General features: G+C 40.4%; 1 protein-coding gene across 1 annotated transcript; it reads left to right on the top strand.

The window, feature by feature from the left end:
* The first annotated feature begins 7,908 nt into the window (after positions 1–7,908).
* Positions 7,909–14,611, top strand: LOC131155092 (uncharacterized). The gene is made up of 4 exons (XM_058108016.1): positions 7,909–8,598; positions 8,857–9,088; positions 9,329–11,018; positions 11,179–14,611. The coding sequence occupies exons 1-4, from the start codon at positions 7,909–7,911 to the stop codon at positions 14,609–14,611; spliced, it is 6,045 nt and encodes a 2,014-aa protein (XP_057963999.1).
* The last annotated feature ends 1,031 nt before the right edge of the window (positions 14,612–15,642 follow it).

The following is a 15,642-nucleotide window of genomic DNA, read 5'->3' as shown; positions in this document are numbered from 1 at the left end:
AATATACAATAATAAATATGGAAAATAATTAATGGAATTATGGTAACAACATCGACCCTAACATTAATATGCATAAATGATAATACAATAAATCAGAATAAGATATACAATGTTAAAAATATATAACAGCGATGCAATAATTTTAAATATGCAATAATATACAATATAAACACAAATACATAATAAGGATAAAGCATTAAACGATTAAACATGAATATGGACATCCTGAGTAAATATACAAATAAAAATAAATGCATTGTCATATAAACCCCCTAAATACATATACAAACAAATGAATAACCGTAATAAAATACTAAATCCCCCCTAAACAATATACAAGCAATAAAAAATAAAAAAAAAAATGCATATACAACAAAATACCACTAACATAAATATATCGCACATTAATAATAACACGAATATGTGAGAATATATGCAAACGAACCAATAGCATAAATACACCGCACTTTCATAATAGCTGAAATATACGAAAAATAACCTAGATGTAGAACACCATCATGATCTCAACCTAATGAATAAAATAAACAGGCAATATAAATAAAAAAAAAAAAAAATTCTGAATATACCATAACATGAACATACACTGCACATACAAAATAATAATAATAATAATACAGAAAATAATAATAATAATAATAATAATAATAATAATAATAATAAATAATAGTAATAATAATAATGATAATAAAGATACTAAAAATAATAGTGGCAACAAAATAATAACAATAATAATAATAATAATAATAATAATAATAATAATAACCGAAATAAATAATAACAATAATAATAGTAATAACAAAGATAAATAAATAAATAAAACACTAATAATAATAGTAATAATAAAGGTAAACATACTAATAATAATAATAATTAAAAATAATGTCAATAACAATGAAAATAATAAATAATAATAATAATAATAAACAATATAAATAGAAATAAAAATAAAAGTAATAATAATAATACTAATGAAAAATAATAATAATAATAATAATAATAATAATAATAATAAATAAGATAATAGTAATAAAAATACTAATAATAATGATAATAAAAATAATAAAAATAATAATGAAAATAATAAATAATAATAATAATAAAATAGACATAAAAAATAAAAATAAAAGTAATATTAATAATACTAATGAAAAATAATAATAATAATAAAGAAAATAATAATAATAATAATAATAAGATTAGTGAAAATTAATAATAAGAATAAATAAAATAATAATAATAATAATAAAATAACAATAATAATAATAATAGTAATACATAGATTGGGCCTGGGTAAAAAATGGGGTGTCTACAGCTGCCCCTCTTTGTGGGATTCGTTGCTTCAAAGTAAAAGTAAGATCTCTCCTACGTTATTTGTGGCAACAAGCCTGCAAAGATAAAAGACGCTGATTTTGGACCAGGCCCATTGTAACGGAAGAGACCAAAATGATTTGTGAAAACCGATTTGCATGTATGCTTGAGAGCACATGAGAATGACTTGCGTCGAGTGTAGGAACCCGAGCTATAGTTCATGAAAGGTGACTTGCACCGAGTGTAGGAACCCGAGTTATAGTTCACGGAGGGGTGACTTGCACCGGGTGTAGGAACCCGAGCTATAGTGCACGGAAGGTGACTTGCACCGGGTGTAGGAACCCGAGCTATAGTTCACGGAAAGGTGACTTGCACCGAGTGTAGGAACCCGAGCTATAGTGCACGGAAGGTGACTTGCACCGGGTGTAGGAACCCGAGCTGTAGTTCACGATGGGTGACTTGCACCGGGTGTAGGAACCCGAGCTATAGTGTACGGAAGGTGACTTGCACCCGAGCTATAGTTCACGGAAAGGTGACTTGCACCGGGTGTAGGAACCCGAGCTATAGTGCACGGAAGGTGACTTGCACCGGGTGTAGGAACCCGAGCTATAGTTCACGGAAAGGTGACTTGCACCGGGTGTAGGAACCCGAGCTATAGTGCACGGAAGGTGACTTGCACCGGGTGTAGGAACCCGAGCTATAGTTCACGATGGGTGACTTGCACCGGGTGTAGGAACCCGAGCTATAGTGTACGGAAGGTGACTTGCACCCGAGCTATAGTTCACGGAAAGGTGACTTGCACCGGGTGTAGGAACCCGAGCTATAGTGCACGGAAGGTGACTTGCACCGGGTGTAGGAACCCGAGCTATAGTGCACGGAAGGTGACTCGCACCGGGTGTAGGAACCCGAGCTATAGTGCACGGAAGGTGACTTGCACCGGGTGTAGGAACCCGAGCTATAGTTCACGGAAAGGTGACTTGCACCGGGTGTAGGAACCCGAGCTATAGTGCACGGAAGGTGACTTGCACCGGGTGTAGGAACCCGAGCTATAGTTCACGATGGGTGACTTGCACCGGGTGTAGGAACCCGAGCTATAGTGTACGGAAGGTGACTTGCACCCGAGCTATAGTTCACGGAAAGGTGACTTGCACCGGGTGTAGGAACCCGAGCTATAGTGCACGGAAGGTGACTTGCACCAGGTGTAGGAACCCGAGCTATAGTGCACGGATGGTGACTCGCACCGGGTGTAGGAACCCGAGCTATAGTTCACGCATGGTGACTTGCACCGGGTGTAGGAGCCCGAGCTATAGTTCACGAAGGGTGACTTGCACCGGGTGTAGGAACCCTAGCTATAGTTCACGGAAGGGTGACTTGCACCGGGTGTAGGCACCGGCGCTCTATTTCACGGAAGGGTGACTTGCACCGGGTGTAGGAACCCGAGCTATAGTTCACGAAGGGTGACTTGCACCGGGTGTAGGAACCCGAGCTATAGTTCACGGAGGATGACTTGCACCGGGTGTAGGAACCCGAGCTATAGTTCACGGAGGATGACTTGCACCGGGTGTAGGAACCCAAGCTATAGTTTATGAGGGGTGACTTGCATCGGGTGTAGGAACCCGAGCTATAGTTCACGGAGGATGACTTGCCCCGGGTGTAGGAACCCGAGCTATAGTTCATGAGGAGTGACTTGCATCGGGTGTAGGAATCCGAGCTATAGTGCACAGAGGATGACTTGCACCGGGTGTAGGAACCCGAGCTATAGTTCATGAGGGGTGACTTGCATCGGGTGTAGGAACCCGAGCTATAGTTCATGGAGTAATAACTCAAACATTAGTGAGACAAAGGTCGTTTGGATAATGATCAAAAGAGATGCATGACAAGAGGGGTATGACTAGAATGCAGTAGTGCATGTATGCTGTCTACTGTGGTGCCAGAACATGGGGATATGTTGCTACATGTTTTTATGCAATGCCTGAAATGTATGATAATGAATGAAGGAAATGCCTGAATCTTTTCCCCTGGTGCGTCTGTGATCAAAAACCTCATCTTTCATCTGTAACTGATCTTGGCTCAATTTTCTTAATTCATCCAATCATGGAGATGATTGATTTGGCTAAAAGGAAACTCACTAAAAAAAATCTGCCTCAGTTGAATGGACCTACAACCAATATTAACCCTGTTTGCTTAATGCAATTGGATAGGGAGAGAAGTTTTGACACGACAATTGCCTCATTGCAAATGCATCAGTAAAAGCTCTCAGTTTCATATGAAGGCCACAACCTCCTCAGATTTTGCCTTATTTATCGGTTGTACACCACATTTCCGAAGCTCTAGGTCATTGAAACAGGAAGCATACTAGCGAACTCTTTTGATTACCCTATTCTTGGGACAATGAAAAAGGTTTTTTTTTTTTTTTTTTGGAGAAATATCCAACCATGTAATTGGAACATCCCTTTGCTATATCAAAAGATCATATATGCAAGATGACTAGTTTACCAGACTTAAATGTCAGTTCAAAGGAAAAACTTTATACCAGTATTCAAAAAGTCGAAGCACATGAATGTTAAGTTGTCAAGCTTAATTCCCCTTTGACTGATTTTTTTTCTTTTTCGTCGATGACCCCAAACATTTCTCCCTCCTTTCGCCTTATTCTGTTGCGAACCTCTATAATTCTCAAGTTAAACTATTGCCTCAGGTTCAGTTCATGTTTTGATCTCAAGATGGTCTTTAAGACTCGGGACGTCGCGACAGCTTGGCGACTCCGCTGGGGACCGTAGAGAGTCGAGCCATTAATTAATTGAAAATTATCCCAAGTTTAAATTTAATAAATCTTTTAATTACTCCTTATTTTGCAAATATAGTAATTCATAAATAACCTTGATTAATCATAAATATTTTACTTCCATAATTTGTGAATAACCTTAATTAATAAAAAAAAAAAATTTTGTTTCCTTATTTTTTTTTATTCTTTTTTTATTCTTTTTTGTCTCCAAATCTTTGTGAATAAACATATTAATTGCATATATTGTGTTTCCTTGTCTTTTGAATATATATATTAATGGTAGATATCTTGTTTCCATATTGTTTATAGCATGTGAATAAATGTGGGGATAGCGGGATTAGGTTAAAAAAATTGAATTCACACACTCTCACGCTCTATACCCGAGCTTTCCTTACTAGGACTAGATAGGAGTGTAATAGCGTCAGTCCCTTCGTGGCAGAGCTTGATGGGACCCGCGAACCACTCCACTCAGTATGGGTTTTATCCGGACCCCAATGGGGGAGGATGAAATTCCAAACTGGGAACCTTTTGTCAATAGGGTTAGAACCTACCCACACATACTTGTCCATAGTCTTCCTTAACTAGGGTAGAGCCATGAAGAACCCTATACATACGTACCTACCCTAGGTTGGGACAAGAGCCACATCACTCTCCATGAATACTGTGTTGCATATATGTGAAATACTTTGTATTATATCATGCATTTGACATACATTTAGACATACATACTACTTAGTTAGTATTCTGAAAAAGCCCAATAATGAGACCAAGACCCATCCTTTCAAAAAATGGAGCACTTGGCCCAAGCATTTTAAAATATGGGTCGGCCCAACCCTTTTCAAATAACTCGGGCCCAATTTTTTGAGAAATAACAAGTATAGGCCCAACCTTTTCCTAAGTAAAAACTCGGTCCAGGCCTGATTTTCAAAATGGGTCAAATCCAGATTTCCATAAATGGGCTTCGGCCTTATTACCCTAAAAATCCAGGCCCATATTTTCTAAACAATCCAAGCCCAAATCCTTTTAAAATTAGGGCCTGATCCCATCATGAAGTATATTGAAGCCCATATTTTAAAATACTTGAGGCCCAAGTGCACACTAAAGTCCACAAGTTCGCACTAAACAAATCCAATGGGTTGACCAACCTGGGTCAACCTCAATCTCAGATCATAATTTGACCCTTCATAGAATCTGAGATACATGGACCGATTGAGGGAAGAGTTGCATTTAAATTGTGGCCCAGCAATGATTGTATTGAAATCTCTCATTAGTGGGACTTTTCCTAGAAAGCTAACAAAGTAGTTAGTTAGGTTACATTGCATCCATGCATTCATGTATAATTTCACACGTAATCATGCCCGATAGGTCACATACATGTTAATATCCCTATTGACATGTATTTGTGCACTAAGTACACACATGCATAAACACTCCATGCATAAGATAGAGTCTTGGAGAATCTTTTATATAAGTCTACCTCGGGTGGAGGATATAAGTTTCATTATTTTCAGTTTGGTGTCATGACTGCATGCATTGTTTTGAGTTGTATGATACCTTTACTAACATGTTGCATTCACGTAGGCATCCTGTCTACTTCATCAAGGTTCTATAAGAGATCTGAATCATTCATGGAGAACACAATGGCTTACCATGAGATTGAGTCCACAGTACAACAATATTCAGAAAGTCAACAGAACAAGTGGGGTGACAGTCTTACTCAGAAATCTATCATCGAACTACCAGCCCGGACTTTCATCAACATAAGATCCAATCCGTTAGATGAGCTAAAAGTCATTTGGAAGGAATGGACCCCAGCACGCCGTTTAAAATTCTCTCAAACATATGGGCACATTGGTTTCTTGTTGCATGTATCGGTAAATATCCCTGCCATAAAAGCACTGGTCGAGTTCTGGAATCCACCATATCGTTGCTTTACAATGAACGGTATCGACTTGACACCAACCATCGAGGAGTATACTTCGCTTTTGCATCTAGTCAAGTTACAGACACCATACAAACCTTATGTGCATGATGCTAGTGTTTCGTTCGTGAAGGAGATGTACGATGCTGCCGGGGTCAAAATCCAGAAAACATTCTCAGAGGGAGGTGCAGAAGTAAGGAAAATCTCTTGGAAGTAGTTGAAAGAAATAATTGAAAAAGAAGAAAAAGAAGAGGTTCAAATACATATGATGGCATTAGCTATTTACGGTTTGATCATTTTTCCAAAAGAACTAAACACGATCGATCAAGCTACTGTTTCGTTTGTAGCACAAGTACGTAACGGGATTAATCCCATTCAAGGCATCCTGGCAGAAACCTTCAGATCACTCAACAACTGCAGAATCAGGAGGAGAGAACGTTTAAAATGTTGTGTGCAGCTGTTATATGTCTGGATGGTAGGTCACTTATCGTCCAACAAAGGGGGCTTCCGTAGTATTTTCTCAATGATCCGAATCCCTTTGGCTGAATTTGAGGATACCCAATTGAAGGAGCAGTTAGATAAATCTAAATGGAACACAAAAATGTGTGGCTTGATCGACTCAGGGGTAACTTGGCTAGCGCCATGGATGGTCCGCTCTAACATGATATATCGGTGTGGAAATCTTCCATGGGTTCCATTACTAGGCCCATGGGGAGGGATAGCATATGCCCCTTTGATGGTCAGAAGGCAATTGGGGGCATCTCAGTTTGTGCCTATGACTCATGGATTGGCTGATTCAGACTTTGCATATGAAACAGGAGACACTCGAAACCAGATTAGAAAATTTATGGTGGCATGGAAGCATGTGAACCTAATAGACCCGAGTGATGGAATTGCCACAGTCCAAGGAAATTATGAAGCATGGCGAGAAAACCGGGTAAACCCCCAACTCAAAAGAATCCCAGAAATCGTTATTGAACATATTAAATCACCAAGCGCATGCATGCAATTGAAGCCACAAGGGGATCCATGCCCAGTAGAAAAAGGAGATGCAAGAGCAGAAGTGGGGAATCAGCAAAAGGAGGCTCTAGTCTCTGTCTATCGCAAAGAAATCAAGCGACAAAGGATTCGGTACATACAATCAGAAGAAGAGGTCGTGGCTCTAAGGAAGGAAAGACGAAGGCTTCGAGCAGCACTTGGACAGAAATCTCAAATGTTAGAAGATGCCCATACCGAAGTTAAAAAGAAATCGCTCTACATACAAGAGTTGGAGAGGCAGGGGGGATGAGCAGAGAAGCAAGTATAATCAAGTACTGGAAAAGATTGAGCCGTGCATAATGAAAGCGGACTACTGGGAGGCCAAGTTTCGGGCTTTGCATAAAAAGTCGGCACAGCAAAATGCAGAGATTGTGCAATCATGAGTAGATTTTGATTTAATATTCGGTTGGATTTGTTATTGTATGAAAGGATTCTATTAATGAAAAGCAGATTTTATTTTCTAAAAATGATGATGATCTCTTCCATGAACCTTGATTGGAGTGCATTAGGTTGCATACATATGTTTCATATTTGTGAAATTTATACGTCTTGAAAAGACCATTGCATTTCATGCATACATATCTATGCATTCACGATTCTAAAAAGGGAAAGTTTTGGTTTGCAGTGCCTAGCGACAAAATTTGTCTAAACAAGCAACATTGAGACTGTCACGCATCAATACAATACCAGGAGAAGGGCAAAAGAAATGAGTGAACAATTGGAAGGTAGAGTCCTGGGTATAGAGCAAGGACAAGAAGAATTGAATGAAAAAATGAGCAAGATCCTGGAATTGTTGACGAACAAAGGAAAAGCAGTGCAGAATGATCCGGAGACAGATATGGATCCTACTCATCCTCCAGGGTTTACCCCAGTACATGGGCAAACATCAGTTCCACTACCTGGCGTCATGGAGGGTTCAATGCCAAGTATACCCCCGTTCATCCCTAATATACCAGTACCAGGGTTTCCAGTAGTGGGGACTCCCCCATTAGTAGCTTCTGATTTGGGGGTGAACAGATCTGAAACTGAACGTCGATACGATGTACTAGAGGAACGTCTGAGAGCTATTGAAGGATCCAATACATTCGATTCTGTAGATCCCAATGATTTGTGCCTCGTGCCAAAGGTCACCCTGCCACCAAAATTCAAAGTACCAGATTTTGAAAAATTTAATGGAACTAATTGTCCTCGAACTCACCTGCGCCTGTATTGCCAAAAAATGGCTGCCCATTCTGATAATGAGAGACTAATGATGCATTGCTTTCAAGACAGCTTGACAGGGGCGGCTATCAGGTGGTATATTCAACAAGATCGGACTCGGATCCGCACATGGAAAGATCTGGCTAATTCTTTTATAGCTCAATACCGCCATGTTATAGAAATGGCACCCGATCGTATGACCTTGCAGAGTATGCAAATGAAGCCCACCGAAACATTTAGAGAATATGCATATAGGTGGAGGGACATGTCTGTCCAGGTCAATCCTCCGGTGGAAGATAGGGAGGCTATTTCCCTATTTGTGAATACCTTGAAAGATCCTTACTTCGGGCATCTCCTAGGGGCAACCCCCCATGACTTCATGGACATTGTTTCTACCGGAGAGAGGATTGAGACGGCCATCAAAGTCGGGAGAACTAAAAGTATTAGTACAGAGACTGGTCTAGGCAAGAAGTGGACAAGCAAGAAAAAGGAAGAAGAGGTCCAGATGGTTCAAAGACAACAATATCAAAGAGAGCATGGCCAAGGGGCTAGGAGGAATTTTGTTTTCGAGCCCTCTGTCAATCAGACTGTTCATACGGGAGGTAGACCCCAAGTTGTTCCTTCCGGGGCCATGCCCGCCCAACCGAATATGCGAACTCATGATAGAGGCATCCAGAGAAATATGAGAAGGATAGATCCTATTCCAATGACATACTCAGAATTATTCCCACAATTGATGGAGAGGAACTTAGTTTCAGTCATTCCTAGAACGGTCGTTACGGCACCTTTTCCACAATGGTATGACCCCGAAGCCAAGTGTGCATATCACGCTAACACTCCCGGGCACACTATTGAACGTTGTTGGGCATTCAAAAATAAGGTTCAAACACTAAGAGAAGCCGGATGGCTAGCATTTGATGATAAACAACCAGGAATTCAAGGGAACCCTTTGCCCAATCATGGGGGTAACAATGTCGGAATGATAGAAGAAGGGACGAATGAGGTAGATTTTGAACAAATGTCTTTAGATTGGTTGTTCAATGAACTTATTGCGGCAGGTCGGATAGGGCAAGAGGCTGTTTGCCCCACTAATGCACTTTGTTTATGTCAGAGTAAAGATGGAAGATCTGTGAAAAAGTGTGTAACTTTTAGAATGTTTTTGCAAAAGATGGTGGATAACAAGTTTATAGAGTTTGGTTGTACCCGCAAAAGTGGAGAGATTGCAGTCATTGGGGAAAACGGGCCGGTATATCATCAGTGCACTAATCAACCATTCATACCTACCATGAACAAGGCTCTTCCCACACAGGAAGCGCCAGCTCGCTTGGTGATCTCTACTCCCAGGCCATTCCCATACAAGAGTAACCAAGCAGTACCCTGGAAATATGAATGTGAAGCGTATGTCGAAGGAAGCACCAGCAATATAGCAGGGGTGAAAGGGATAACTCGAAGTGGTAGGGTGTATATGCCAGATTCTTCTAAAACAAATCGACAGAATGTAGGGGAACCGGACAGGGCAGTGAAAAGTCCAATATCTAATGGAGAGGCCGAAGAATTCCTGAAGATAATAAAGCATAGCGAGTACAACATCGTGGACCAACTAAAGAAAATGCCGGCTCACATATCTGTTTTGTCGCTTCTACTAAATTCAGAAACCCATCGGGAGGCGTTACTTAAAGTCCTGAATCAAGCCTACATTCCCCAAGATATCAGCGTTGATAAATTCAATCATGTGATCGGAAGTCTAGCAGCCTCCAATTACATCACTTTTACTGATGAAGAAATTCCGCCAGAAGGCCAGGGGCACAACAAGGCGTTGCATATATCCACCAAATGTAAGGATCATATGATGTCTCGGGTCCTGATAGATAATGGATCATCCCTCAATGTTATGCCAATGACTACACTGCAAAGGTTACCCATTGACCCTTCTTATGTGACACCAAACAATTTGGTGGTGCGTGCCTTCGATGGGACACGAAGAGAGTCAGTAGGGTCGCTTGACATCCCTATTCAGATTGGACCCGTAACCTTCAATATCACTTTTCAAGTCATGGATATTACGCCTTCATACAGTTGTCTCTTGGGAAGACCTTGGATACATAATACTGGGGCAGTTCCCTCCTCTTTGCATCAGCGAGTGAAATTTATAGTAGGGGACAAACTGGTATGTGTTTATGGAGAAACCGATATAATGGTTACTAAACCTTCTTCCACTCCCTATGTGGAAGCAGCTGAAGAAGCCCATGAAGATTCATTCCGAGCATTTGAGATCATCAACGTCATTACTATAATGGAGGGATCTTTTATCCCTCAACCTCGGATCTCTTCTTCCACGCGCATGGTGGCCGCTGAAATGATTAAATCAAGGTTTTGCCCGGGAAAAGGGTTGGGGAAGTATCTTCAGGGCATCGCAATGCCATTGTTACCAGAAGGCATGAATGAGAGATACGGCATCGGATATACTCCTACTCTAGCTGACCATAAGAAGAAGGCAGAAGAGAAAAGAATAATCCGAATCGAGAGGCGCACAGGAAGAGTAAGTACCAAGTGGGGGGTAGAAGTCCCGCCAATGAATCAGACCTTTCGAAAGGGCAATCAAGTCACTCTTGAGGAAGAAATGAAACAGATGAGTATATTGGCCTTAGAATCAGGGGACCACATGAATGACTCGAGTAGATGGATCTACCCATTGACAGGAGCAGAAATTCAGAACTGGACATCTTTTGATTACCCAATTCACTTCATGTAATGGCTTTTGCTCATTTTGCTTTCTTTTTGTAATCCGTGGACATTATTGCCTCGGACCGTTTGTCTTTTTCATCAATAAAACCAGTATGCATTTCTTTCGCATTTATTGCATCATTGGGTCATTTGTCAAAGAATTGTTTACCTTGGTTTTATGCAGGGATAGGGAAAATAATCATACCAGTATTCAGGAGCCAGAAATTGATGTTAACTTTGAAAACTTAATCCTAGAAGCTGAAATAGAAGAGGAGACTGACTTATCACCCGAAATGCAAAGAATGTTGAAATCAGATGAAAAACCAACTTTAACCAGTAGCGACCCCACGGTCACAATAAATTTGGGGACTAATGAGGAATCAAAAGAAGTAAAAATCGGGGCACTGTTGGGAGGAAAAGAAAGATGCGAAATGATAAACCTTTTGAAGGAATACCAAGATGTTTTCGCATGGTCCTATCAGGACATGCCGGGTTTGGATACGGACTTAGTAACACATAAAATACCCATTTACCCAGATAGCAAGCCGGTAAAACAGAAACTGAGGAGAATGCGCCCAGATATGTTGATCAAAATAAAAGAAGAGGTACAAAAGCAGTTTGAGGCTGGTTTTTTAGAAGTAGCCAAATATCCAGAGTGGATGGCCAATGTAGTTCCAATAATGAAGAAAAATGGAAAAGTGAGAGTCTGTGTTGACTATCGAGACTTGAATAAAGCTAGCCCTAAAGATAATTTCCCACTTCCACACATAGATGTGCTGGTAGACAATACCGCGGGACATGCCCTGTTTTCATTCATGGATGGGTTTTCTGGATATAATCAAATTAAGATGGCCCCAGAAGATAAAGATAAGACCACGTTCATCACCTTATGGGGGACCTTTTGTTACAAGGTTATGCCCTTTGGTTTAAAGAATGCAGGGGCAACCTATCAGAGAGCCATGGTAACGCTATTCCATGACTTGATGCATAAGGAGATAGAAGTATATGTGGACGACATGATTGTTAAGTCTCGAGATGAGTATAGCCATGTGATGAACTTAAGGAAGCTATTTAAAAGGCTACGAAAATGTCAACTGAAATTAAATCCAGAAAAATGTACATTCGGAGCTTCTTCAGGAAAACTGTTGGGATTTATCGTAAGTGAGAAAGGGATTGAAGTAGACCCAGATAAAATAAAAGCTATTCGAGAAATGCCAAGTCCCAAAATTGAAAAAGAAGTCAGGAGTTTCCTAGGCCAATTGAACTACATAGCTCGATTTATATCTCAGTTGACTGCTACTTGTGAGCCCATATTTAAGCTGCTGAAGAAGGATAACCCCGAAAAATGGAGTGAAGAATGTCAGAAAGCTTTTGAGAAAATAAAAGAATATCTATTGAACCCTCCAGTTTTGGTTCCCCCTGTACCTGTAAGGCCTCTTATATTGTACTTAGTAGTATCAGAGAATTCCCTGGGGTGTGTGTTAGGACAACACGATGAGTCTGGAAGAAAGGAGAGCGCCATCTATTATTTAAGCAAAAAGTTCACGGAATACGAATCTAGGTACTCTAACCTGGAGAAGACGTGTTGCGCTTTGGTGTGGGTGGTTAGTAGATTAAGGCAATACACGCTGTATTACACAACATGGCTGATTTCTAAAATGGATCCGATTAAGTATGTTTTCGAGAAACCTGCAGTAACAGGACGGATGGCTCGTTGGCAAATGCTGTTGACTGAATATGATATTACATATGTGACGAGAAAAGCCGTCAAAGGGAGCATTATAGCAGAATATTTGGCTGATAGGGCCGTTAATGATTACCAATCCATGGAGTTTGACTTCCCGGATCAAGATATTGATTCAATTGATCAAGAAAAGGAAGGTAATGTTGGGTGGATGATGCTATTTGATGGGGCGACCAACGTATGGGGGCATGGAATAGGGGCTGTACTCATATCACCAGAGGGTAAATATTACCCAGTCACAGCCAAACTCACCTTTCCATGTACCAATAATATAGCAGAGTATGAAGCGTGCGTATTGGGCTTACAGGCGGCTATTGACCGAGGCATTAAAAAATTGATTGTAAAAGGAGATTCCGCTTTGGTAATTTATCAGTTGACTGGAAAGTGGGAAACCCGGGATTCCAAATTAATACCATACCAGGAGTTCATTCAGGAAATGATGCAGGAATTCGATGCCATCAGTTTTTCGCATTTACCGAGAGAGAGCAACTTAATCCCTGATGCGCTAGCAACATTGGCGGCTTTATTTAAGGTCGAGTCCGGAATAGAGATTGAACCCATTCGAATAAGGATGCATAGGGAGCCAGCATATTGTATAATGACAGAAGAAGCTGATGGAAAGCCATGGTTTCATGATATCAAAACATACATTCAATGGAAGGAGTATCCCATAGGAGCCTCTAATAATGACCGAAAGACAATTCGGAGGCTAGCTATGGGATTCTTCTTAGATGGGGAGATATTGTATAAAAGGAATCATGATATGACCCTCCTACGGTGCGTGGAGTTGCAAGAGGCAAGACAAATCATACAGGAAGTACACGACGGTGTTTGTGGGACCCATGCGGGAGGACACTCGTTGGCCCGAAAAATCCTAAGGAGTGGATACTATTGGATAACCATGGAACGGGATTGTATGGAGTATGTTCGAAAGTGCCATAAGTGTCAAATCTATGGAGATCGCATACAAGTCCCACCCACTCAACTCCAGGTTTTATCTACACCTTGGCCTTTCTCAGCATGGGGCATGGATGTGATCGGACCGATAACCCCGAAGGCCAGTAATGGGCATCGATTCATTTTCGTGGCCATTGACTACTTCACAAAATGGGTAGAAGCAGCATCATACTCTAATGTCACTCAAAATATAATCAATCGTTTTATCAGGAGAGAATTAATTTGCAGGTATGGGATCCCAGAAAGGATAATATCAGACAATGCTAAAAACTTGAACAACGAGGTCATGACAAAATTATGCAGTCAGTTCAAGGTCAAGCATCATAATTCAGCCCCCTATCGACCTCAAATGAATGGAGCAGTGGAAGCAGCCAATAAGAACATCAAGAGCATCTTGGAAAAAATGACGGAGACCTATAGAGATTGGCATGAGAAGTTACCTTTCGCTTTATTGGCCTATCGAACCACTGTTCGAACATCTACAGGGGCTACCCCTTTCTCTTTGGTATACGGAATGGAGGCCGTAATTCCGATAGAAGTTGAGATTCCATCGTTACGAGTCTTAAAAGAAGCAGAGTTAACCGAAGCAGAATGGGTGCAATCTAGATATGACCAGTTGAACCTGATTGAAGAAAAAAGATTGACAGCTATAGTTCATGGGCAGTTATACCAAAGGAGAATGATGAGAGCTTTTAACAAGAAAGTGCGTATTCGACGGTTTCAAGAAGGAGATCTAGTTTTGAAAAAGATTTTACCAATTCATAATGACCCCCGAGGTAAGTGGACCCCAAATTATGAAGGGCCGTATGTGGTAAAGAAAGCATTTTCAGGAGGTGCCTTATTATTATCAGACATGGATGGAGCCGATCTGGTGCACCCCACAAACTCAGACGCGGTAAAGAAATATTTTTCTTAGAAACCCTGTAAATTCTCAAGGAAATTCAATAAGATGACGATTTGCTTCATAAATCTGATGACTGTTCTTTATTCATGTTTTGATCAAATGATAGATGGCCATCGTTGGCCGATCTGCTTTCCTATAAAAGAGCCAAATAACAATTTACCATTTGATAACCAAATTGAGCCTAAATGATAAACCAGTATTTTTTCAAAAGTCAGTTTACAAAATTTAACCTGGGTATGGGTCCTTTAGGGTCTGGCAAGTCATATGAGACAACAATCGGCTACTCGAAATGATGGCAGGCCATCTTTCTGCTACCCAAAAGAAACAAAAAGAGATCCCTTGCAAGCCCTTCTTGAGCCTAGAAAATTCAATTTTTGATTAACCCGTCAAAGGATCACACCCCACACTGGGGTAATTTCAAAGGATTAGTCCCAAATGAAGTCCAAACAAAAATGACCGAATCCCTTCATGAAAGAGAAAAACAAAAGAGAGCAACAAAAGCAAATGGAAAAAGAAGAAAAGAGAAAGAAAATAAGGGACATACTACGCATGTGATCTTTGACCAAGTTACCCTTAATGAAAGTACTGATTTTGAGCCTTATTTAACTCTTTCTTTCTTTAACTCGTACCCCTAGCCTATATTACAGTCCAAATAAAAGACCTGACCAGATTGGTATACATTGTTGTCTCTAATGATTTGTCAGACTCAATGATTGAGTCTGAACTACGTAATGACCTGATCCTGAAAAGGTACGTAGGCAGCTTGTTCAAAAGACAAGTTCGGTCAAAGCCAAAACAAAGTGCCTCAACTTAAACTGGGGCAGAGAATGTCATTATGGGTTGGGATTTGTGAGCCATAGTTTCCCTCTTCTTCAGAAAACCTATATCCCCAAGCCTACGTTTCGTCCCGAGTCTTAAAGACCATCTTGAGATCAAAACATGAACTGAACCTGAGGCAATAGTTTAACTTGAGAATTATAGAGGTTCGCAACAGAATAAGGCGAAAGGAGGGAGAAATGTTTGGGGTCATCGACGAAAAAGAA

This window comes from Malania oleifera, chromosome 5 (assembly GCF_029873635.1).
Source record: "Malania oleifera isolate guangnan ecotype guangnan chromosome 5, ASM2987363v1, whole genome shotgun sequence".
NCBI classification, from domain to species: Eukaryota; Viridiplantae; Streptophyta; class Magnoliopsida; order Santalales; family Ximeniaceae; genus Malania; species Malania oleifera.
Note: the sequence above shows the minus strand (reverse complement) of the source record. Positions and strands in the feature narration are given on the sequence as shown.